The sequence below is a fragment of the Colletotrichum godetiae genome (assembly GCF_030913485.1).
Source record: "Colletotrichum godetiae strain CBS 193.32 chromosome Unknown BDP55scaffold_5, whole genome shotgun sequence".
In the NCBI taxonomy this organism is placed as follows: Eukaryota; Fungi; Ascomycota; class Sordariomycetes; order Glomerellales; family Glomerellaceae; genus Colletotrichum; species Colletotrichum godetiae.
The window spans coordinates 1,219,911-1,242,823 of NW_026851253.1; the positions used below are offsets into that span (position 1 = coordinate 1,219,911).

Here is a 22,913-nt window from a genome sequence, read left to right on the forward strand (position 1 = left end):
CTGTCGTCGTCGGTTCGTCTGTCTGGAGACTATCTGGCTGCGGCTGACGTCAAGCTCCGGTAATTCTCGCGTGTTTCAAAGCGCCTTCGCGTGGTAGCTCAAAGTACGGCGGAACACAGAGGTGTCCTTTTTCCCCTTTCCTTTAATTTGCTTCTTTTTTTTTTCTTTGTCTTTCTCGGTCCTTCCCTTTCGGCCCTTGGCCTAATGCGTCCTGGAATGGAATGAATTGGATCGAGAAATTGTCGAATGGGCTGCTTCTCAGCTTCTTTGCTTCCTGGACCAATATCTCCGGTCGTAGGGCCAGACTTTTGAGCTGGTATTCGTTCCGTGTCGTACGTTATACGTTCTCTGGTCTTCGTGTCTGAAAGTTGTGCCAATGTCAGCAAATCTGTACGGAGTAGGAGTAGTGCATCAACATGGACGATGGGTCAATGTCTTCTTCATCGCACGTCGCAGCGCCATGCATCGTGGCACGTCCTGGCGCCGCAGCCGACCGCAGGTTGCAGATGATGGACGACCCACGGGGGCCCAAAAGAAATTCCTGCCTCTGTGCGTACCTGGTTTCCCTCCAATGGTCCCCTTGCTACCTTGATTATCCCGGACGTCAACAGGTCGCTTGTCGGATCGCTCCGAACAGTGAGGTTTTATCAAATTGCCTTATCATAGATGGTGCTCCGGAAATTGGAAGGGCGTCGATAGCGTCCAAAGCCGGCTCGATTCAACGAGTGATTAGCGATAAAAGGTCGAGGTGTCAAGGTACGGCGGCGAAAGCTGATGCCAGTGTGCGTGGTCTGGGCAGCGAGTGTGGCAAGGTGATTCACTGTAACCCTGCAGGTATCGAGACAATGAGGTGGATTTGATACGTTGTCAAGTGTGGATGTGAGTGAATTGAGCGAAGCCTTCTGGAGGTGCAACAAGGCCGAAAACATAAAAACGGCCAAATCTACCATGAAGGCGTGGCGGGAGGCCTTGGGTATCTATACGAGCCTCCAACTCAGACGGGCCAACGAAGGACAAGCCGGCCACAGCGTGTGTGAGTGCGCTTGTGTGTGACTGGAGGGAAGGCCAGCTGAACAAGGTGGTGTGTAGTGACAAGTCGATGATGATCTCGACGACTAAAACGTAAAGGTGTGGCCTGTCCTGGTCTGGCCTGTCACGACATGGCATGGCAATAATGTGGTGAAGCTCCGGTGGTACTTACCTTCTTTACCTCGCGGATACCCGTTCCTTCCTGCCCGAAGGTATGGATTGGATCCGTACCTTCCTGGCTTTAGATAGGCATCCGTAAGGTACTACGAAGCTTTAGAGAAGGTCGGCGCCGATGGGTCCCGCACTTGCTTCCTTACTTCACGGCAAGTCGTAAGGGAAAGAGCGAGGAAAATTTGACTTCGCGGACCTTTCTTCCCTCCGTTTATGGCGTGGCCTCATGAGAATATCTACATAAGGTACCAAAGCACGCAAAGGTAACTAACCACCTAGGTAAGGTAGGTATGTACCTTGTAGTACGCAGGCCTACAGGGAGTGCCTATCAAGGGATGCGGCCTAGCAACTTACACACAACGTACGACACTTCCAGTGTTCTCTCCAAACATGGGATAGAAGCTGTACTTCGAACGGATACAGCCCTGCCTGCCTCGGCCGCACCCTGTTTCCAAATGCCGGGCTTTCCATCGAATGACAGGTGACCGCGGGCAGCGAGATCAAAAACTTTCTGGCCTGCCTTCCAATTTAACAAGGGGCCAGGATCTATGGAATCAGAAGATAGAAAGATGGCCGGTATCCGTACTGCTCGGATGCAAGGCTCCAACGTCGACAACATTCGAAAAGTCCCTCCCCCGCCATGCCGGTCTTTCTGGAAACGCAGCAGCCCGTCAAGTTGCTGCTGCAGCTGGCCGTGCAGTCGACGCAGAGGAAATCAAAAGCCTGGCCTTGCATTCCATCCCAAGTTACAGTTGTTGCCCGCCTCTCTTCGACCTCCACTCACCCGCCTTTTCCACCTTTGCCGTCTCCCGCCCACCTCCCACAACCTGCCACAACCTGCCACAACCCCCCCAAGCACGTTCCTGGCCTGGAACTCGAGCTTGACGTGTATTGCCCTGAGACCCCAAACCGCGTGCGTGTACCTTTCAGAATCAGACGCAAGGCAAGCACCGGTCAATCAACGGACTTTCAACCATTGGCAACAAGAGGGGTGCTCAGGTGGAGGGGAATTCCTCAAGCCCGCGCCATTACGCGTTTCGCCCCTCATCAACCATCCCACCCGTCCAACCCGTCCAACCCCATCACAGTTACGAGGTTCCATCCAAGAAAACCTTAGCCTTAGTCCTGCAGATGGACGTCCGTCGACAAGACTCGATCAGCCACCACTGCCACTGCCAACTACCCACCAGGATCGACGCCCGGGCATTACCTATTCACTATTGAAGACGGCCACACAGCTTCGACTACCTTACCTATCATGGTACGGTACATGGTGTCTGTAATACCTTCGCACCTGTTTGGGACTTCGTACATGCAAATCAGCGAGGTCGCTACCAGATGGGCACGACGGGCTTTGCGTCATTCCCATTCCGCCGCTTTGTTTCTCTGGCTTTAAGTCGATGCTACTTCAGACTCCAGCCTTCGCCATACACTACACGCGGCTCTCTTTCCCACTGGTCAGTGGTATTGCTAAGCGAGATGCGGCCGCATGAGAGGCGTGCGTCGGCGAAGCTCAACAGTGGTTCAGTCTGAAACTTGACTGCCTCTGCATCATTCAAGCAGGCAGTCAATCATGATTGACCTTTCCGATCCCGAACGAACATTTCCTCGGGCAGTATTGTGGTTTGTCTGTCTCGCGGGAGCGGGACTGCGTTGCGACTCATGGGACTTCTGGCACAACGCCTCAAACACAGTCAGACAGCATCTTTCATCTGATACTCGATCCTCAGATGCCATGATTACCGAACAGCATCTCGACAATGGACCCCTAAGGCCGAGACACACAATCACTTGGATTGGACGCCTGAGGACAGCGAGGATCATGCCCGTCCCACCGCCTCTTCCTCCCCAGTGCTCCACGTTGTCAATTTTTGCCCAGCCCGGCTTTGGGTCCTTGGGGTGAGATGTTGACCACCCCTGCAAGCCGGTGGACTTCGTGTTCAACGGCCATACGAAGGCTGGGCCGTAACTGTACTGCGAGCCTGCGAGGTCCACTTACAACCGAGAGTCCGGATTATCAATTTGGCTGCCAGACCGCCGCATGAAGCGTTAGTCTTCAGCTCTAGTCGTCAATACCCGCGCGTTCCATATTGTATAGTCGAGCTGCGCCTCAATCGCAGGTGCACACATGACGCGGATCGATGGCTTACGGTACGCGCACAACAGATACGTGGACGTTTGTACGAAGTACGGATACTCGACGGGATCAAGTTGCCTCCACAAGGCCGTGAAGGCCTATCCGCTCACTCTGCTACGACCCATGCCCAGTTCCACAACACTACATACCAGCCTGTAACTCGAATTCGATTCGCCTGCACTGAGCCTTACTATCAATGGTCAAGGGACCCCAATCGGATCCGTCAACTTCAATCAAGTCCCTGGGGAACTTTGCTGTTGCCGTATGATGGTTGTGTCTCTCTCCGGGATTCTCTGGTATTTCCCGCCTCCCCGCATCCAAAAACGTTGCGCCGGTCTTCGTAGACTGTAAGAGAACAAAAAAGTCGAGCCAAGATTCTGGACTACAGTCTGTGTTATCGCAGGGCCTTTGTGATGTTGCACCAGCTTTGTATCCCTTCAAACTGGCGCGGGATTGCTACTTTCTTCCGGCATCATGTCTGATATCCTCATTTTTGCTGCGTTAGCAATACCAACCTGCACTTGGGAGCAGCAAGTCACACCCGCCTTCCACACATACAGACACACCACACGGCGACAAGTAACACATCGAAGGAAGGGTCCTGAGGCCCGAGCTTCTGGGCAAGTCTCTCCATGTTTCTACTGATCAGCCAACAGCCTTCCGCTTTCACAGCCCGCATTACACCCAGGCTTCCCCGTCAAACATGAAATTAAAATAGAACGATACTTGGCAGCCAGTCATCAACGCTCGCTGACTTTGCCTCGAAGCATTCTCCGATATCAAAATGCTTGGAACAGACGCATCAAAGAAGACATTGATCACCCTACTCGCCACATCCTAGTCACCTTGTATCTTCAAAAGTCAAGTAGTGATGCGGCCTCGAAAGCCGGTAATTCTATCTAACCCACTTTTACACCGACATCTAGGTACGCCAAAAATCAGGAAAAGCAGATAATAGACCGGTCTTTCAAAGGCCAATGGCATCGCGCCGAACTAAGACGGCCGGGGCTTCCGACGGTTGGTACGGTGAGAGTTTGTAACCCTCTCACCCTCTCCAAGCTCGCGCAACTGAGCTAGGTACTAGACATGCCAGCGACTTTATCTGTGCTGCAGCCGGACGGGCTTGAGCAACGGCCCCCTCCCACCATATGTGCGAGACCAATCGACTGGCCGCAGCATGCAGGCTTGGCCAGGTTCTATCAAGATTCCGTCCTTCTTGGGAGGCGCAAGTTTGGTCTTTTTCTGCACACTATCCAGGCATAGTCGGGACGGGTTTGCTTCCGTTGCACACCATGTCCCTGGCTACGCACCCTCCTCGGCCTGTTTCGCACACCACGCCTATCGTAGATTTTGATAGCCCCAATTGTTGGTCGGGAAAGCAAGCCCTCTTCAAGTTCTCGCTGCTGGGTGGGTTTCGTCCTCTCTCTATGTACGTACATCTCCTCCCACCTTCATGATCCGACCCAGTCGTCGCCCTGTCCTTGGCGTTTCGCCCAATCTCCAACCTTTCGCCTTGCCTGGGAATACTTTTCAGCATACTCAGTTATCAACCCATATAGTCACCCTCGTCGATAGCTGTCACCGCGCGAGTGTAACCTCAACGACTGTCAACTTGTCAAGTGATTGAGTTTCCAGACCTCCCGAATCAACTCATTGGTGTCCGCGCCCACTGAGAACAGCACGCACGAGGGACCGATCTCGATCATCCAATGCCTCGATGGCGCAGGTAGGTGGAGGGCGGTAGTTGAGCCCCAATAAGAGAGTCTGAGAGTGGTCGCGTCCCCGAGTGGGGGGTGGAAGGGGACAAAGTGCCTGGGCAGAGAGAGACCGGGAGCTCCCACGGACAGAGCAGAAGCCAAAACCTTGGCGTCCGACGTTTCCCAGATGAGTGGTTGCTTCAGCCCGACGGGTCTTTTTTTTTTTTTTTTTTCTCTTGATCCCATCTTTTTTGATATTTTCCTCTTTTCCTTCCATGACTTCTTCCTGAAACTCGGGGCTCTGTCAGTCGAGGCGCCCAGAAAACATGGGACTGACCGTCATCCCAGCAGGCCCGTTGGCTCTCAGATCGCGAGGCTGTCGCGGTCGGTCTCTTCTTCTTCTTCTTCTTCTTCGCTCTCTGACTTTACTCGACACCCATTGTCGTGTACGCATCAGTCTCCTTTCTCCATATTCTGCTGTTTGAGAAGACTTGGGACGATGTTCAATCCTGCCGGGTTTGGCCCTATGTTGGTTGTAATGACACAATCTCGGGGTTTTTTGGGTCATTTTCCCATTCCGCAGCTCGCCTTACTTTTTGCTTTTTGGGGGGTGTGATTTTTTGCTTTGGGACAAAAACTCTAGTTGAGTGAATTGAGTTGGTCTGATAGTGTGACCTGACTTGAAGCCGAGGGGAGCGGGGAAATGGGGATGGTGACCTGATTAAATGACTTCATTTTTGTACTCTGAAGCATTGAAATTTTCTGCCCCTCGTCGGATCAGGTTCCTGAGTAAAAAGGTTTGATGGAAGTTAATTTTCTTCTGTTGCTCCCGGCCGGATTCACTGCCGAGAGTCTCGTAAATTACACGAATTCTCTCCTTCCGTGAACGTCTAAATTGAGATAAGTCTGATGGGAGAGCCGAGGCATTTCTGGGAGTCAGCAACTGAGTTCAAATGAGTTACTGCCGATACCCGGTTGCTGCCCTTTAGGATGGCGAGCAGTAGAGCAGCGTGCTTGCTGGATATGTGCAATCATTTTACAGTGAAGTGTTCAACGTGACTATCAGCCGAGGTAGAGGAACTTGGGACGATGAAGTTCTTTGACTTGTCTTATCTAAATCCAATGGTAGGAACCAAGTAAGCCTGTCCATACCTAAAATAGTTCAAGCGATGCCGTCTACCTGCCTCTGTTCAAGAGCCCTAGGTTGAAAAGGCGTAGTAGACCAGCTAGGTAAAGCTTCATTACCATCCGTTATGTTTTCTATCCGAGACTTGCCGAGTTTGCGATAATGCAATGGAGGAGTGTGCCTCATACGCAAGTCAAGTCATGAATACTATATGGGATGACTGAGGTAACTTGAGTCTTGAACCTCCTGCTTGATCGAGTGTAGGCAATGATTCCACTCTGTCACCACATACGCGGCAACTAAACTTCATGGCATGATAGGAGGCATCACTCCGCCATGTTGTTGGCACGACCTTCAAGTATTGTATTACATATAGCATAGTATATCTGAATGGGTTCGGTTCAGTGGCATCGTTCTATCACCAGGCTACTGGGTAATATGTACGTTGTACCATGTAACTCATTTCCAAAGCTAAGTTCTGTTGCACGTTATCCTCATAAGCAGTCAAGCCCAAAAAAAACCCGACTATCATCGAGTATTTTACTATGTTGCAGACAGGAGCGATTTGGTATGTGACTCATACACACACGATATGAAAGAACTGTACATACGACTACCGCCCCCTTCTAAAAGGAATAGTACAAGACATACCAAGATACCTATAGTAATAAGGAACCCATGGCACCTCTCCTAGTTCAAGATCATCATGTCCTGTGTTCCATGGCCGATCCCGTCTGACTCGTGGATTCTTTGTTACACATCCACCCGGCCTTACTGTGGAATTACTGTCGAAATAGGAGGTCTTGACGGCGGTTAGTTATCGCGGTATTCCTGTAGGTTTCCGCGTCATCTTTGACAAATACACACCTAAAGCCGTGCCTCAAGTAAGAGGGTCTCCATGAAAGTTGCGGAAAACTGATCCCACTCATGAGCATCATCACTTGGCGTGATCCCCCACTGCTGGTCTGCAACTCCCAAAGTTTGGTAGTTGGTGAACAGTGAATCACCGCCTGGCATGAAACTTTGGTTGGCAGTACCACTCATTAGAGATACAAAATCCTGAACGGACTCAGGTAGGGTTCTCTGGTCTCTATTCGTTGAAGGTACAGCCGGCGTTCTAGTGGAAGAAGATACTGTCTCTGTTGATTCGGGTGAGCCTCTTGTTTTGGGAATGTCCTCGGTCTTATTGGGGATGGGTTACCTGGGCTATCATCCGAGGATGAATCCAAAGCTTGCTCTCCCTCGGCAACGGGGGTGTGTTCCTCAATGAATCGATTAAAGAAATTATCCATGAGCGTATTCAAACCGCCAATGATCCTCTCACTGTCAACTCCGGGCACGCGGCTGAAACGATCGGCCAGAGTCTCCTCTGTAGTCTCCTGCCAGTAACTTCGCATGGTCGTCGGTACATCGCGGGTCGGACTGTAGACAAAAGGGGGATACGGTCGACGCTTGCCTGGAAAGACGATGTCCCAGACAGCGAACCAATGCTGATCCACGGCGAGCTTGCGGTCCACCCTCTCCTTGAGCTCCTTTTGCTGGTCATGGGTGATGCCGTCCGGCGGTTGGTTGGCCCGCTTGCTGCAGTCCTGTTGCCTTGTGTGACACCTTTCCTCAACTTGCGTATCGAACTCTCGACCGCACCTCGAGCAGTAGTGAGGCTGTATATGTTTCCGGTACAGATGCTGCTTGACATCTCTGATCTTATTCAGCTGTAGTAAAAAGCACCGGTTGTGGGTGCGCTTGTCTGCCTTGTAGAATCGACAGGCTAAACTGAGATCGTTATCGTTCTTGTCGGCCTTCGAGCCTTGAAGTCGCGATTTCTTCTTTTCGAATTCATCTGGGCAGTCGTCATCGTGGTCGTAACTCTGTTTCTGGCCACTGGGTTAATCCTGCCGGGCAACCCGTTTTCGACGACGTGGCGAGCTTGAGCTTCTACTGCGGTGTTCTGAGAGACTCCCAATCACTATTGACGCGATCACATTGGCATATATCGAAGACTGATGCTGTCTTCGAGTCTTCGCCTCCAGTTGGGGAAGGAGATGGGCAAGACTTCTGGCCCGCGTTGAATCCGAAGTCCCAATACTGGTACCAGGCCAAACGCTGAGGATTGAACTTCAATAACTTGCGTAAGTGATTGAAAATGCCTCTGCAAGTTTCGACAAACGTATCCAGGGAAGAATGAAATCGTGTCGGAAAAGCGATCAGGGCCATTTCCTGAGAGCCTGTCTTGTCTGCAATCTGAGAAGGCATCCCGGTTGACTTGCAGCTGATGCCATTACAGGCAGCGATATGTCGACTCGGTTGTTCCTTGGGCCAAGAAGAAGAGGCGCTCCGGCCTTGACAGACGAGCTGGTTGTCCATGGTTGAATTCTTGAGGAGTCCGACGGAATCGACTTGAGAACTGTCTCGACCGGTCTTCCTAGAAATAGACCTTATGCTTGGGCTCTGGAAAGTCGGAGGACACCTTGTCACCTCAACCTTGTTGTGCGGCCTCATTCCTGGAAGTAGGGCATCATGGTTTATGGCCCAGGGTTGGGTCCCCATCCGCCCAGAGCGTGCATTTTGTCGAGAAAATCCAAGAAACCCGTCCGGGTCCAGGCCTGTGGTGAGGAGTCAATATGCAGTCCTCTTTTTGTCAGAGGTAGTCAGCAGTCCTGCTGTTCCATATCCGTGACTATCATAACGATCCATGGGCTGGCAGCCCTCTTTCAACAGAAACACTACACGATGTTTCTCGAAGATCATCCGGTACGCATTGGTGTTAAAGTGACTGGTGTCAAAGTTGAAATCCTGGGGCTTTGAACTTCTCCTTGTCTGTAACGTATTTCGCGGCGCAAGTAGTAGTCCTCCTATCGATCCGGTCAAGGTATCCATTTTGACCGGGAAGCTGGCACTGGAGCCCACGAGCCTAATGGCTCGAATAGCTGCTGTTGAACTTCTTGAAGATGAATTTAAAAGGCTTGTATTCCGGTTCATGCCTGGTGTAGACGAGTTGAGAACGACGAGAGTTGACAATCGATTGATCGAGGTAATCAAACTGCATTTGGTCAATGACATGCGATTCGGGCGATCCACGGAAAGAAGCCCACGGTGAGATTAGAGTCCGAGGCAAGTAAAATTGTCTTCACATAGACTGGTAACATCCGCAGGGCAGCGGGAAGTATGGTATCCTTAGTTGGAAATCTGCCCACGGATCGGCACTCCACGTCAAAAAAACCTATGGAAAGTTTAGGCTGCGAGAAATTCCAGCTTGAATGATCCATGAAAAGGAATAAATACACAAGCAGATAAGTCAAAGACTTGGTGATCCTGGAGGGAGGTGGTCCACGTTTGAGATTGTCCAGACAGGATCCAAGTCTTGGAGCTTCCGGGTCCTCCAACGGTCATCCACGCTAGGGTACAGGACCCAAGTGTACGGTTAGGCGTGCAGTGATAGCCGGCTTTGTCGTTGGTATCGTTGCTGTCGAGAGTGGCGTGGGTCGATTTGATTCAAATCGATTGAAATACAAGATGAATGAAGAAAGGTAAAAGCATCTTCCATGAGTCCGTGGTGTTTAAATATGGCACCCACAAAGACAGGCTCATGCGAACGCGACTGCTAAAACAGAGAGAAAGAGCACAATTGTGCTCCCGTTATTCGTCGCAGCTCCTGCCTTCCCCTTACCATGCATCGTGCATCACGGTGATTGGGTCCTGCCCCAGTCCGGGCATGTCGTCCTTCGACCACCCCCTTCCAGCCCCTGGGCACGCAGCCTATTCCACTTATCCCACTTCAACATCAGGCTGCGTCTAACATAAGGTAAGGTGGGTAGGATTCTGCTGACGAACCTGACATCATGGGCGTTTTTCTTCCGTGATAAGTTTCCAAACTCCCTTCACTTCCCCCACGCGGCGCGCCCTGCTGCTATGTCATGCAGGCTGCGCCGAGATATATAAACCCCAATAGGTATTGGCTCTATCCTTCCACCTAGCTGTGGCAACAGGTAACTCCATTAAGCTGGAGGAAGAAAGTTCTGCTGACAGTCCTAGAGCATGACGCACGTCCCGGCAGCCTGTTGCCATTGACAGGCACAATCAGCGATCCCTTGAAGAGAGGACGTACAAGAGGCTGTAAGAGTGATTATCAGTCCTTGCCCTTAGAAGGATTTACTTGGTCAACCCTGTGGTGTCAAGACGCTATTGAATACCCTCCTCTACCTATCCATAGCAGTAACGTAGAGAATGGTATAAAAGGTTGCAATACGAAAATCGATAGTCGCTCCCAGATCCAAATCCAAAATCATAAGCAATACGTGAAAAGTTCTGGTCACAGCAGTAAACTTTCCGCCCTAAATGACGTGCTCTTCGCTCCGCCCGCGTTATATCCAGTCAGAGCTGTCATGTTATATTTGACTCTGGAAATCTCAAGTTGCCTTTATAAATGACTTTGAAGATATGCTTGTTCATTTGGACGTGTGTTGATATTGTTGACACAACAAGGGAAGGGGGAAGGGAAAAGGAAGCCTTATTGCAATCACCAAAATTCTGACCTGGTATTGTACAAGCCTTACGGACACTTCTTTAGTAAGCGTAAGCGCCGGCTTTATTCACTGCTGTTTCGCACGGGGAAGATGCTCTGTGAGTTCATCTGGGGTCTACATACAAGCGGCCACATCAAGATCAAGTGTCACCCCTGAGCTCAAGATGCCTGCCTTACCTACATGCTTTGCATTCGCTAACATCAGGCTCAAGCATTCAAGGCTCCACCCATATCGACCAAGCAGGACTCACTCCCTCGTATACAGAGGTAAAGTGCAAACAAAAGCAGGATTTGACATTATCAAAACGACCGGTGTACATTACACATTGTCCCGTTTACCATCCGTGAATGCACCGATCAATCTAAACCAACAAACAACATGGACCGTACGTATGCTTTTCAGTTAAACAAGACAAGAAAAATCAAGACCCATCAAACGCCAGTCAGAACTGCCCAACTCCTCCCTGAAAGGAGACAGTACCCTTCATTTCACTTTCCTCCCCTTCTCTCCCTTTAGACGATGTTATAAACCCGCTTGGCAATCAGGTAACAACCCATACCGAATGCCAAAAGGCCGGCAGTAATCGCCCAGAACCATTTCAAGTCCCCTTCGTACTCCTGGCCGGGAACCCAGACGTTCATGCCCCACAGACCAGTGATAATGTTCATGGGCAAGACAATCGTACCGAGCACGGTCAGCTTGCCGAGTACGTCGGCTGTCTGTTCCTGTCTTTCGTTCATGCGAATATTGATTTGAGCCAAGTAGTTGCCGTGAGATCGCGCAAGGATCCTAAGAAGAGAGAATCGGTTAGCTCAGTACAATTCGTCCAGAATGCGGAACGACTTACTTTTCATAGTGACTGAGATTGGACGTCATGGTCACAATATGATCCTGAATATCGCCCAGGTACAGTCCAATATCAGACTTGGGAGCGACATCCCAGCGTTCGTTGCAGCGCTTCGCAAAGCCCTTGATGACGTCTGCCTTGTTGCCGAGCAGACGGTACAAGCTCATCACTCGTTTACGACAGTCGCCCACTCGGCGAAGCATATCGCCCTCGGATCCCACAGTCGTGCCCGCGTTGCTGGCCTTTTCGTCAAAAACATCGCTCTTGGAGTTGCCAGTAGAAGAATGTAGCTTCAAAATTTCATCATCAATGTCGTCGACCTCGTCCTCGATGTTTTGAATCAACGGCACAAACACATCAGTAATGTCGTCAATGATTGCGTAGGAAATCCAATCCGAGTTGACGATAAGGTAGTCCTTCAGCTGACGAATACGTCGGCGGACGTTGGCGGGATGCGGCGTCATGGAGAAATGGAAGCTGATGACACCCTCGCGGAAGACGATGACATACATGTTGACAGGCTCCAGGTAGTCTTCGCTGTTCTGATCCTGGTCAAAGGATCGGTAGTTGACAAAGTAGTAGTGGCGGAATAGTTCAACCTTTTCTCGCGCCTCTTGAACCATGATATCCTCAGCTGTAAGCGGATGGATACCAAAGGCCTTGGACAACACCTTCATCTCCGCTTCTGTAGGAGAGAGCACATCGAGCCACCACACAGGTCTTTCACCATACCTCGGTGCGTTGACGAGCAGCTCTGGCGTCTGGGTCGTCTGGTTGCCAACAACCGGCGATCTGATACCGGTAGGTGTACGATGAATGGACCCGGCGCGAGAGCTGCCACCCGAAGTCTTGTCAGGGGACTTGATGCCCTCTCTTCTCTCTTGTTCGGACTGAGTATTTGCAAGTGATGGCTGCCGCGTGGGCGCCCTAGACTCCCCGTTTTGTCCAGTATGAGAGTGGTGTGTGGATAGCGGTGGGAGACCGCCATCGTCTTCGCTATCCGTGCTCTCATCGTCGGAGAGAATACGCGGGTCTGGGATGAACAACTCCTGGAAGTTGCCACCGGTTTGCACAAGCTCCGAAATCGTCTGACTGTGGATGGTGCTCTGGAACTCCTCGTTGAAATAAGTAAAACGATAGGGAGCATCTTCCTCTGCACGATACCACTCCCGGGTAATCGGCCGTAGTCGGCCGTTGATAAGCTGAGGTTCGGTGATCCGCTTGGCGCGTCTCTCGTCGCTGCGTCCCTCCTTTTCGAAACGGCTCCATTCTTCCAGAATACCAAGGTCGGGCCAACGGCGGCGGCGACGCCTCGGGCGTTGCTTAGCAGCTGGGTCCTGGGAGTGGCCTTCCTCGTCGCCAATTTCCGAAATCCCGCTCGGGAAGCAAACATCCTCCTCGGCCGTCAAGGCAATGGTATTCCTCCGCGCTAGATCAGGCGAAGAGTGATTATGAGCATCGGAGTGCGACCCGATGCTGTTTCTTGGGCTTCCACGCGGCGAGGTACGGATATCAATCTCGTCTTCGTGGATCATAACGTCTCCAAAGCTCAGATTCAACGGGTCAGACGGCCGGAAGGTGGGCGACCCAGGCATGGATGGCGGGTAGTTGACATTGTAGTTGTTGTCTTGGAACGGAGTTGCAAGCTTCGTCCTCGAGGATCTACTGGACCCGCGTCGGCTCACTCGCTGGCGAGGATCGCTCGAACCGTAACCAGGGAACATTGGCGCTGTGGAAGAGCGCTGAATGGACCTTGACAAGAGAGGGGCACCCTCATCCCACGAGCCGTCATCGTCGCCACTGTCTCCTACGTATGCGTTGCGCAGTCTGCTGCCCGTCTGTGGTGTCGTCGTCGTCGCAGGGAAGGGGGCCGAATTGTTCATGATGGAAGGCCTGCGAGGTCGGAGCGGCTGTGGATGATCTCTGCATTGTGGAAGTTAGACATTGTCACACCCGGGAACAGAACCACGCGGGCTCACCTGTGATCCAAGAGCTCCTGGCTATCAATGCTCGTGTTGCTTAAATTCGTGCGCTGGCGGTAAAAGTCGTCTCTCTCGGGTGCCGTGGCCTGAGCTTCGTCGTGAGACTCCTCGGCCAGGACGGCGAACGACTTGCGCCGATTGCGCTTCTTCTTTGCACCGCCGCGATGGTTCTTTCGCCGACGAGGCTGCGGCTGCTGGCCGTTCTGTTCATTCCCGTTCGCATTGTTCGAGGGTGTCGCTGGCGGGGGCGGTGCTGCCGAGCTCGAGCCGGCAGTGTTGGATTGTCTCCGGGACGTCGGCGTCTGTAGATGAGCCGCCAACGGCTGGAAGGGATTGCCAGACATGTTGGAGAGAATATGTCACACCGTCTCTCTTGCAGCGCTTGTGCCGACTACGAGAGACCAAGAGGGTGCCGCAGGTCGGCGTCGAGCAGACTGCAGGCGGCAGACTACCTTTGGCGTGGGCCGACGACTCCTGGTGTGTTTTGGTGGCGACGGGGGGCGGTTTCCACGTGAAGCACGAAACGAACTGCGGGCGAGCTGGGGTAGATTTCAGCTGCTTTCTATTTTGAGTGGGCGTGGGCGCGGGCGTGGGTCAAGCTCTGTTGGAGAGAGAAAGGCGGCAGCGCGAATATCGGCTCGAATGCACTGTATTGTTTGAACGTTGAGATAAGAGATGGTAGAGGGAAGTCGGGAGATTCGAACTATACAGCAATTGACAGTTAAGCTGTTCAAGAACGCGATGCAGCGCAGATATCAGGCGGCTGAGCCTGAGGAAGAAAAGTGTGCCGATGTGTGTTTGAATTGGGGGAGAGGGCGAGAAACAGTCTAAGGAACAGTCCAGACTTGAGAGATAGCAAAACTCGGTACCTTGGAGCGATGCATCCGTTCCGTTGGTTGCTCTCGGTGATGTCAGTGGAAGGTGGAGCACTCAGCAACCTGGGAGAGAGCCTTCAAATGCTAAGACGCTTTGAGGAGATCCGCCCACAGCACTTGAGCACCTACGGATACGCACCACGCACGGCACACCTGGGATGAGACCCCGCCCTGATGCTTCCGTCACTTGCCATTGGTCGCTGCGGGGTCCGAGAGCAGCTTAGCCCCCCCCCCCCCCCCCCCCCCATATTTAGCCAACCAGCGGCCACCTCCGAAGCCTGGAAAGTCTGGCCGACCTTTTTTTCTTCTTTTCTGGGGCTGATTCCATTCTGGCAGGCATCGGAGCTCCAGGTCCTTACCTTACACAGTACTGTGTACACCTCACTCCCCCAAGCCGTCAGCCAACACTTGAACACAGGGCATCCAGTCAGCGAGGACAGTGCTATCCGCTGTCGCTGCCCATCCCCGCAGTGGACCGGGGTTTTGATGCTCAGCGCTGTTCTCCAGGTGTTCTCTCGACTGCCCACGTCCTTCCCTGACGCATGACACTCCACAAGTCTCCAGGCCGTCTAGGTACTCCGTAGGTACCTCAACTAACACCTCATAGAGCTTCGACCACCGCTCGGCTCACCGCTGAGCCTGTCGATCGATTGCGGCAATTGAGCACACGACCTGTTGACTTTTTGGCTTTGCACGTCTGGGCGCCGAGAATTCCTCTCAACATTGGTTGGTCAATCAACAGAACGGTACCTGATCCTCGATCTGTATCGGGCCAGACACATGCTATCTAAGGTATGGTAAGAAGTAGAAGAAATCTCACTCAGGTAAGGTACCTTATATCACCTCATGCCAGGATGAGTGAGTGTGCCCGAGAGTCAAAAACTTCGTCTGAAATCAAATGACTCTTTTCAAAGTGTGCCACATGGAGGGAAGGAATGGGCTGCAGCGGGAGCTAGGTCAATGACAGATGGAAATAAGCTACCGGTATTGTATCGAGGTATAATTGCCGTGCTCTAATGGCAAAGTCGACACCACCTTATCGGAAAGCGGCACATCGACATTCATGCTGAAGGGGACCGGAATCTCGGCAAGGCGGACATCTCCAAATGCGCACTTTCACTGCACGACATGCATTTTCTTCAAACTCAAATCGTAACCCCTACCCATCAAATTGTTAATGGCTGTGTTTGACTTTGCAAAGACGAGCTTGTGAAGTTGTACTAGACCTTGAGATGAGAGAAGTAGTCGACGCTGAATCAGGTATGGGCATATCCATGTTGCTTCCACCTGGTACCGAAAACTTCGGATGACGTACTCTTCATCTACCTGCATCGGAGCATTTCGCTTCACGAAGTACGCGGCTCCCTGCATGACATTGGTAATAGACCGCAGCTAGAGGCTTGCTTGCCTTCATGTATTGCCCAAACATCACCGCGCATCTGACTCAGCCAGTCGCAAGCGGACTCTTTACATAATTCAGAAGTGGTAGAAACGCCTCACATCACAGGCACTTACACAATGTTGAACTGCTTTGCCCAATAAGCGCCTTGTTGCGATAGTAATAATGCCTATCCGTAATGTCTAAACTTTCCAAGAACCATCCATGCCTCCATGCCGCGCCCGGATATCAAGAATGCCAATCTGTCTTTGTACAAGGGAAATGCTGTTCGTCAGCCTTGGTAGCATCTCTCCTAACAACTCATGCTCATCCCCATACTAGTAAAGTTTACTGAAAGTTCCACAGCTTCGCCACGAGGTTATCTTGGACCCCGGACTCCGGCTCATTGGGAAGGAACACCTTCTTGGGGATCTGGAACTCAATCACGGGCGGCTTTTTGACCTGCTTGCCCATTTCGGCCTCGAGCAACTTTACACCAATTATTAGCTGAAGGTTCCTATGAAGGTCTCTCTGGGTCTCTGTGGCAACTTACACTGCTGTATGAGTGATCGAGGAAGTCCTCAATGTTGTAGGACTGCTTGGTAAACTGCTCCGACATGATCTTGGCAATCGTCGCCACGTTGGGGTGGTAGTGTGACTGCAGCTGCACAATCTCCCACAGACAGCTGTCAATGGCGTGCGTCTCCATGGGATCGGCCTCGTCTGCCAGGAACGGGTCATCCAAGCCTTCGGTCTCCATGACCGCCTTGATCTGCGGATCTCTCGTCTCCCTGTGGACCATGAACGTGCACAGAGGGTGCCTCTTGAGAATGTTGTACATCCAGGGCACGATGAAGACGACGGCGCTTGGGGGAGCGTTGAGGCTGAGCCGCGCGAGCCTCTTGATGAAGCTCGCCACCAGCACAGCGGGTAAATGTGTCGAGCAGAGGAAGGTATCCATCAGCCGGAAGAATCTTGAGCGGTACTTGGAGTGCAGGATGTCCCGGTCTAGGAGTGAGTAGAGCTTGGTGAAGAATGACGGGTAGTCGAGGTTGCGTTCCTGAATGAGGTAGAAGACGCCAGAGAGCGCGAGCAACGAGATGGAGCCGCCCGCGTCGTAGGAATCCGTCAGGAAGTCGGCGAGCAACTCTGGGCGGATGAACCACGGGGCGATCTCCTTAGACATGACGTCCAGAATCTGCTTTCGCTGCTCCCTCGTTGATGCCAACCTCAACACCGCAAGCCAGGCGTCTTGACCCTGCCTCTTGTGCTGGTGCACAGAGTTGACGTTGTGTGACTTCTTCTTTGGCTTTTCGGCGAAGAAGTTTCCTAGTTCTTTTGGCACGTCCCCGATGTTTGAGAGCAGCTCGAAAGCGTCATCAAACACCTCCTCTTTGGGCAGAGACCCGGTGTCCTCGGCCAGAGATCTGTGAGTCGTTAGTTCCGTGGTTCCAAAGTCTTCAGTGCTCCGATACACATACTTGACGGCCTTTAGCGTGAAGAAACGAATGTCGTCGTATTCTGTCAAGTATTTCTCGACAAACTCGACACGAACATCGTCACTGTCTGATGCCAACAAGCCCCTCACAATCTGCTCGATAAAGGCGTGAGGGAACGTGTACTCCTCCTTCTCGGTAAAGTGCTGAGCCTCGGCCTTAAGAGACCTCATGGCCAGCGTCAACGCCGTTGACGCCAAATCTTCTTCCTCGAGAAGCGAAGCGAGCACGCCCTTGTACTCAAGGTACCGCTCCCTCAACCACTGCACAACCACCTTCTCCTTCTCAGCCTGTCCTGGCCTGAAGACGAGTGCTCCCGCCGAGAGCAATCTCACAAAAACTCTGCACAAAGCCACGCAGGCCAGGGTCGCAGCCTCGGGCTCATCCTCGTGGGTTCGGGCGATCTGGATGAGTTTCGTAATGTTGTTGTAGTGCTTCTTGGATTCCAAAATTTCATTTTCGAGCAGCAGGATCTCAGCCTGAGGGTCGTTGCTCTCATCGCTCTCTGCTTCAGACTCAGACTCGGATTCCGATTTGGCGCGCTTCTTTGACTTCTCCTTCGTGGGAATTCGTTTCCTCTTAAGGCCTTCGCCCGAGATTTTGGCTGGCATTTTCTTCTTCTTCTTTTTTTTTTTGTCCTAAACTTCTGATGTGCTGAGTTTTGGATGTTGATATCAGTCGTCGTGAAAATCGAGTTCAAATTTACAGCGGGTCCCGATGAGATGGGAATTTTCATCGAGGTACCAATGTACTTGCAGGCGCCGGGTTCCACTTCAACTTGAATGGACGCGGACCTGGAAGCCCAAGCGCCGGTCGGCCGTCCTGGGCTCTCTGTGTCGCTCCCCCAAATTCCCGCAGCCACTGCATCCGCCACATCACGTGACAAAATCATAGCCGTCTCGGGAGTAAGCGGTACCCGTAGACAAAATCTAACCTCACCTCGAGCAGCTCCGAATGACCTCAAACCCATAATACCCGCAACCCCCCCAATCATCACACAATGGCGTCCCGCTTGGCTCGAAGCGCTGTCGGTACGTCCAGACACATCCCTCGAAGCTTCGGCGTGTCAATTGGCTTGCTCGACAAACGTAAACGTGGTGGCTAACGCGCAGGCTTGTCCCCTCCCTTCTCGAACAGGCGCGAACCTCCTCAGGCCGACCCTGGCCCGCCGCACTCTGCCCGCCATCTCGGCCTCGATCGCCGGCGCCCGCAACGCCTCCAACGTCCCCGCCGAGGATCCCAAGAAGAAGGCCCAGTCCATCGTCGACGCCCTCCCCGGCAACTCGCTCCTCTCCAAGACCGCCATCCTCTCCTCGTCCGCCGCCCTCAGCGTCTACGCCATCAGCAACGAGTACTATGTCGTCAACGAGGAGACCGTCGTCGCCTTCTGCCTGCTCGCCGTCTGGGGCGGTCTGATCAAGTACGGAGGCCCGATGTACAGCGAGTGGGCCCAGGGCCAGGCCGACAAGATCAAGGGCATCCTCAACTCCGCCCGTGCCGATCACACCCAGGCCGTCAAGGGACGCATTGAGGACGTCCAGCAGATGTCCGGCGTCGTTGACATCACCAAGTCCCTCTTCGCCGTTTCCAAGGTACGACTCCTATGATGCAATCGATGGAAAGAGGAGGCTATTTCGGAATGAGCCTCTGTCGGATGGAATGAGTTGGCACAGCCGGAGAGCATCATCAATAAAGTTACTACAGAACAGCAGCTGACATATTCGGACAATAGGAGACTGCCGAGCTCGAGGCCAAGGCCTACGAGCAGCAGCAGAAGACCGCCCTGGCTGCCGAGGCCAAGGCCGTCCTCGACTCCTGGGTCCGCTACGAGGGCCAGGTCAAGGCTCGTCAGCAGAAGGAGCTCGCCGAGAGCATCATCGCCAAGGTCACCAAGGAGCTTGAGAACCCCAAGGTCCTCCAGCAGATCCTCCAGCAGAGCATTGCTGATGTCGAGAGTACGTGTTCACTTTTTCCCTCCCAAAATACCTCCGTCATCGGATGGCCCCCGGTTCTCCACCGACACCATTCACTATTACATCAATCGAACCTTTTCTAACATTCTTTGCCTCGCCACAGAGATCTTCTCCTCCAAGGCCCAATAGATTCCCCCCAACCCTTACTAGAGTCTGAGCGAGAAGCTTTCCTTTGTCCAAGGGGTCCTGTTCCCCTTGCGTGTCAATAAACACCCTGTGCATTAGCCAAATTCAAAGAACTTGAGAGAAGAAAACGAAACTGGACCACCGCCCAATATGTTGCGTAAGTGTTTAATTAGGAAAAGGCTTACTTTACTCGACAATTGATTCACGATCTTCAACAATATCTGGTTATCTAAATTTGGTGCTTTATTGAGCTATCTACGATGGCATGTTGAATGCCAAGGCTTTTTTTGCGGGTGTCTTTAGCCGTTGTTGTGCTGGCTGCACCACCCACCTCCGGTCGCAAATCCGATCGCTCCGACATTCTCCGTCCGAGCATAGCAACGACTCAAATAACGATGGCAACCAAGTCCCTGTCGCTCGTCACCAAATCCTGAACTCACCCAACGAGCAGAAATCACCGAGAAAACCAACGCATCAAAGCATGATGAAGAGGTAAGAAATATGTTCAATCTCGGGGTATGGTAACCGTCACCGTGTCATTCTACGAAACCGTAAACTGTCCCTCATATTCGTACTCTGTACAGCATTCCCAAACGCCTTTCCGTCCAAGCTCATGAGCAAGGTATTGAGAGAGAAAAGCCACCAGAGCCTCCTCCCTGCGTCAAGTCTGTTCTTACAAAGAAAATATTACGTGTGATGGTACCTAACTGAGGTATGATGACTGATTGACAGTGGATCTCCATCGACACACATGCACACAACTCAATAGATAGGCCGCGGTTCATCCCACTTTGAATGAGCGGCAGCCTTCTCCTCTGACGTCCCCGGGGTATCTTCTGTCTTGACATCCGCTCCATAGGAAATACGTCCGCTCTTGCGCCGTCTGGCACTGTCTCCCGTAATCGGTCCAATCCACTCCCAAGCGCGGCCAACTTCGCCGCTTCTTCCTTCTCTTTGACTGGTTCGAACATTGCTGTTCTGCTCAACGACCGCCTTGACCTTGATCCAGATGCGATCTCGCTCGCCGAGTGAGTGCACTGACCGGAGCACGTCATCGCGGAGGTTGGGCAGGAAGAGCCATGGGTCATCAATGTCTTCCTCGCCAAGTTCCTTTTGGGTAGCCAATCTCGACAACACAAGGTCGACCAGCGCCGGAACCTGCGCCGCAGTGGCCTTGTGAGATCTGTACTTGCGTCGGACGTAAAAATAGACCGAGATCAAGAGAATCACAGATCCAATAGAGAGTCGATGTCTTGCCAAGCCGAGTCTGACGGAGCGCTTGAGGGTACAGCCGATCGGTAGCCGAGCGAGAGAGGTAGACGAGAGGTAGGCGTCTGAAATTGAGGTGGAATTGGCCTTTCTACTTCGGGCACATCCGATCTGGTTAGTACACTGGTCAGAATGGTGATTTGACGATATTGCTATAAGAGGGGGGCGAGATACTGGAAAGGATAATGACAGAAGAGGGAAGCATAGAACTTACGGTGCCACTACGACTTCCTCTCGGCCCTTGACTTCACCAATCGCGGCGACCCATAGGTCGTCGAACTCCTGCTTGTTCATCTTCTTGCTCCGTTTTGCGCTAATCGCGGCCTTCAGCTCATCCTCTGTAATGGATGGGGACGCTGGCGCCTGGCCAGCATCTACAGTAGAATCGCCGCATTCGAATTGCGCTCGGCGCTCCCGAAGTTCTTCAACCGCCTTGTCGGCTACGGTCTTCACTCTTCTGACCTTTTCTCCATCCGGCTCACACGTGGGTGGCAGGGGAACCAATCCGCCCAAAGCCAGAGGATGAGGCTTCAGAATGAAGTCAGGCTCGCAGCGAACAGTGAAGTCCTCGTAGCAGTAAGCGTGCTGCGGGCAGGGCTCGCACTGAGGTTCAGCAAGTTGCACTGCCCAGTCAGGAACTGCGACCTCGGGAGGAATGATTTGCGTTGCAGGTCGACCGAGTCCACAGTACCCAACCGCAACCTTCTCCTGCCGGTACCAGGCGCCGTACGCTCCAAACAGAGAGATAGCGAGGGCCCAAAGAGGTTTGGAAAGGCTGCGTCTCGGGCGTTGAGGCGAAGTAGGCCGCGGGGCCAGTGATCTTTCACCACCGGCAGCCATTTCTTGTTCCATCTCGAACTGTGCATCGGGAGTGAACTCCTCCCCAGCCTCAACCTCGAAATCTTGTGGTTCGGGTGTTTCCTCGCGAAGAAGATCGCTGACGGGAACCTCAAAAGCATGCGACTTTCTTGACGATTTGGGCCGATCCTCAGCGTAGTGGCCGTCCGTTCGTCGGCGAGGGTTACTCTCTTGTTTGCTCTTTGCAAAATCCAAGCCAGTGGTCTTTCTTCGTCCGTTGGGGCTGGTGATGAGCTGCGTAGCTGGGCTTCCGCTCTGGAAAGGGTTCTCTGTAGAGAAGTACTGCGACTCTCTACGGTTGAAAAATTCCTCCTCAGACTCTTCCTGCTTGATCTTCGGGATCTTGGGGGTAACAGCTCGCTTGCGAACTGACTTGGGCGGCTCCAGCTCGGTGTAAGGCTCGACGTAGGGTTCAGGTTCTGGTTCTGGCAATTGTCGGCTAGCAGCTCGCACCTTCCGCTTCGTCGGGCTGACTGGAGCTGGCGCTTCTTGCTCATATTCCTCGCTCCTGACCCGAGTGGATGCCTTGCGCGGCGACCTCGATCTCGTCACCCTTGGCGGGGGAGGGGCAAGGTCGTAGTCGTCGTCGAAGTCATCGGTGTCCTGGGAGCTTCCAGCGTCGACGATACCATAACTTGATCTCTTCGCCTTGGCTTGCTTCGCCAGGATCCTCTTGGCTTGAGGGACAACCTGATCTTCGAAGAGCTGAATGAGCTGAGGCTTCTTCGCTGTGGCGGGGTACTGGATATCGTGTGCGACGAGGATGGACCGCAGCCGAGGGACTGTCAGCGATTTAGGGTCGAACCCAGGCTGAAGGTATTCGTAGTCATCCATGTTGAAGCAGTTGGAGTTGCTGTCGGAAATTGGTTGTTTACCAATGAGAAAGCAGAGAGTATAAGCAAAGAAACTCAGAAGTTGCAATCAAAGAAAGGCTGGTGCCGAATGACGGTATCAGTGCTCGGACACTTTGCGACAAGACGTCAAAGGAAGCTCACAAGGCAGCCTTTGAAGCCCTGCAGTATGAAACCTTGAGGGATAGGGCAGAGCAGGCAAGGAATGACTGGCGCATACAAAATGAAGTCGCACAGAGAATTTGGGCCTTGCTCTCTGCGGCCGTGGCAGGTGCACCAAGGTCTGAGCGATGTGGGTGTAAGGTACAAGTTGTGCAAAGGATGCGCCGAGTGGACAGATGTTGATAACGTCGGATTGTGGACGGGATGGATGAGAGACACGGGCGGGAGCCCACTGACGCAACAAGCAGGAGCACCCGTTAGTTCTGGGTGCTGTGGCAACAGCAGAGGTCATGTGGAAAAAAACAACTAGTGTGGGGGGCGACTCGGAAAGTGACAGGGGTAAGCCTTTCCAGTCCTTCCAGACTCCGAGGTACGGAGGTGCGTCTCAATAGTCCTTGCAGTTTCTGCCAAGA

The 22,913-nt window shown here is 52.7% G+C and overlaps 7 protein-coding genes across 7 annotated transcripts; 3 read left to right on the forward strand and 4 right to left on the reverse strand.

Moving 5' to 3' along the window:
* Positions 1-1,840: 1,840 nt before the first annotated feature.
* On the forward strand, positions 1,841-3,681 carry BDP55DRAFT_627643 (uncharacterized protein; the record flags this gene model as incomplete). The annotated part of the gene is made up of 5 exons (XM_060571784.1): positions 1,841-2,295; positions 2,332-2,461; positions 2,524-2,657; positions 2,764-3,099; positions 3,321-3,681. The coding sequence occupies 5 exons, from the start codon at positions 1,841-1,843 to the stop codon at positions 3,679-3,681; spliced, it is 1,416 nt and encodes a 471-aa protein (XP_060434659.1).
* Positions 3,655-4,363, forward strand: BDP55DRAFT_315061 (uncharacterized protein). Its single transcript, XM_060566707.1, has 2 exons — positions 3,655-3,957; positions 4,105-4,363. Exons 1-2 carry the CDS (start codon positions 3,812-3,814, stop codon positions 4,238-4,240), a joined length of 282 nt encoding a protein of 93 aa, XP_060434660.1. The 5' UTR covers positions 3,655-3,811; the 3' UTR covers positions 4,241-4,363.
* Positions 4,364-7,027: 2,664 nt separating this feature from the next.
* On the reverse strand, positions 7,028-8,524 carry BDP55DRAFT_724541 (uncharacterized protein; the record flags this gene model as incomplete). Its single annotated transcript, XM_060578902.1, has 3 exons — positions 7,028-7,299; positions 7,362-8,034; positions 8,510-8,524. The coding sequence occupies 3 exons, from the start codon at positions 8,522-8,524 to the stop codon at positions 7,028-7,030; spliced, it is 960 nt and encodes a 319-aa protein (XP_060434661.1).
* Positions 8,525-11,195: 2,671 nt separating this feature from the next.
* Positions 11,196-13,856, reverse strand: BDP55DRAFT_543641 (cora-like Mg2+ transporter; the record flags this gene model as incomplete). Its single annotated transcript, XM_060568425.1, has 3 exons — positions 11,196-11,472; positions 11,531-13,453; positions 13,510-13,856. 3 exons carry the CDS (start codon positions 13,854-13,856, stop codon positions 11,196-11,198), a joined length of 2,547 nt encoding a protein of 848 aa, XP_060434662.1.
* A 2,345-nt stretch (positions 13,857-16,201) lies between these two features.
* On the reverse strand, positions 16,202-17,995 carry BDP55DRAFT_315125 (CBF/Mak21 family protein). The gene is made up of 2 exons (XM_060566708.1): positions 17,247-17,995; positions 16,202-17,192 (listed from the first exon to the last, which is right to left on the reverse strand). Exons 1-2 carry the CDS (start codon positions 17,870-17,872, stop codon positions 16,283-16,285), a joined length of 1,536 nt encoding a protein of 511 aa, XP_060434663.1. The 5' UTR covers positions 17,873-17,995; the 3' UTR covers positions 16,202-16,282.
* A 214-nt stretch (positions 17,996-18,209) lies between these two features.
* On the forward strand, positions 18,210-19,575 carry BDP55DRAFT_649178 (ATP synthase subunit 4). Its single transcript, XM_060573892.1, has 4 exons — positions 18,210-18,292; positions 18,399-18,853; positions 18,994-19,216; positions 19,338-19,575. Exons 1-4 carry the CDS (start codon positions 18,262-18,264, stop codon positions 19,361-19,363), a joined length of 735 nt encoding a protein of 244 aa, XP_060434664.1. The 5' UTR covers positions 18,210-18,261; the 3' UTR covers positions 19,364-19,575.
* A 414-nt stretch (positions 19,576-19,989) lies between these two features.
* BDP55DRAFT_315176 (Man1-Src1p-C-terminal domain-containing protein) lies at positions 19,990-22,432 on the reverse strand. The gene is made up of 2 exons (XM_060566709.1): positions 20,844-22,432; positions 19,990-20,723 (listed from the first exon to the last, which is right to left on the reverse strand). The coding sequence occupies exons 1-2, from the start codon at positions 22,319-22,321 to the stop codon at positions 20,123-20,125; spliced, it is 2,079 nt and encodes a 692-aa protein (XP_060434665.1). The 5' UTR covers positions 22,322-22,432; the 3' UTR covers positions 19,990-20,122.
* Positions 22,433-22,913: the final 481 nt, after the last annotated feature.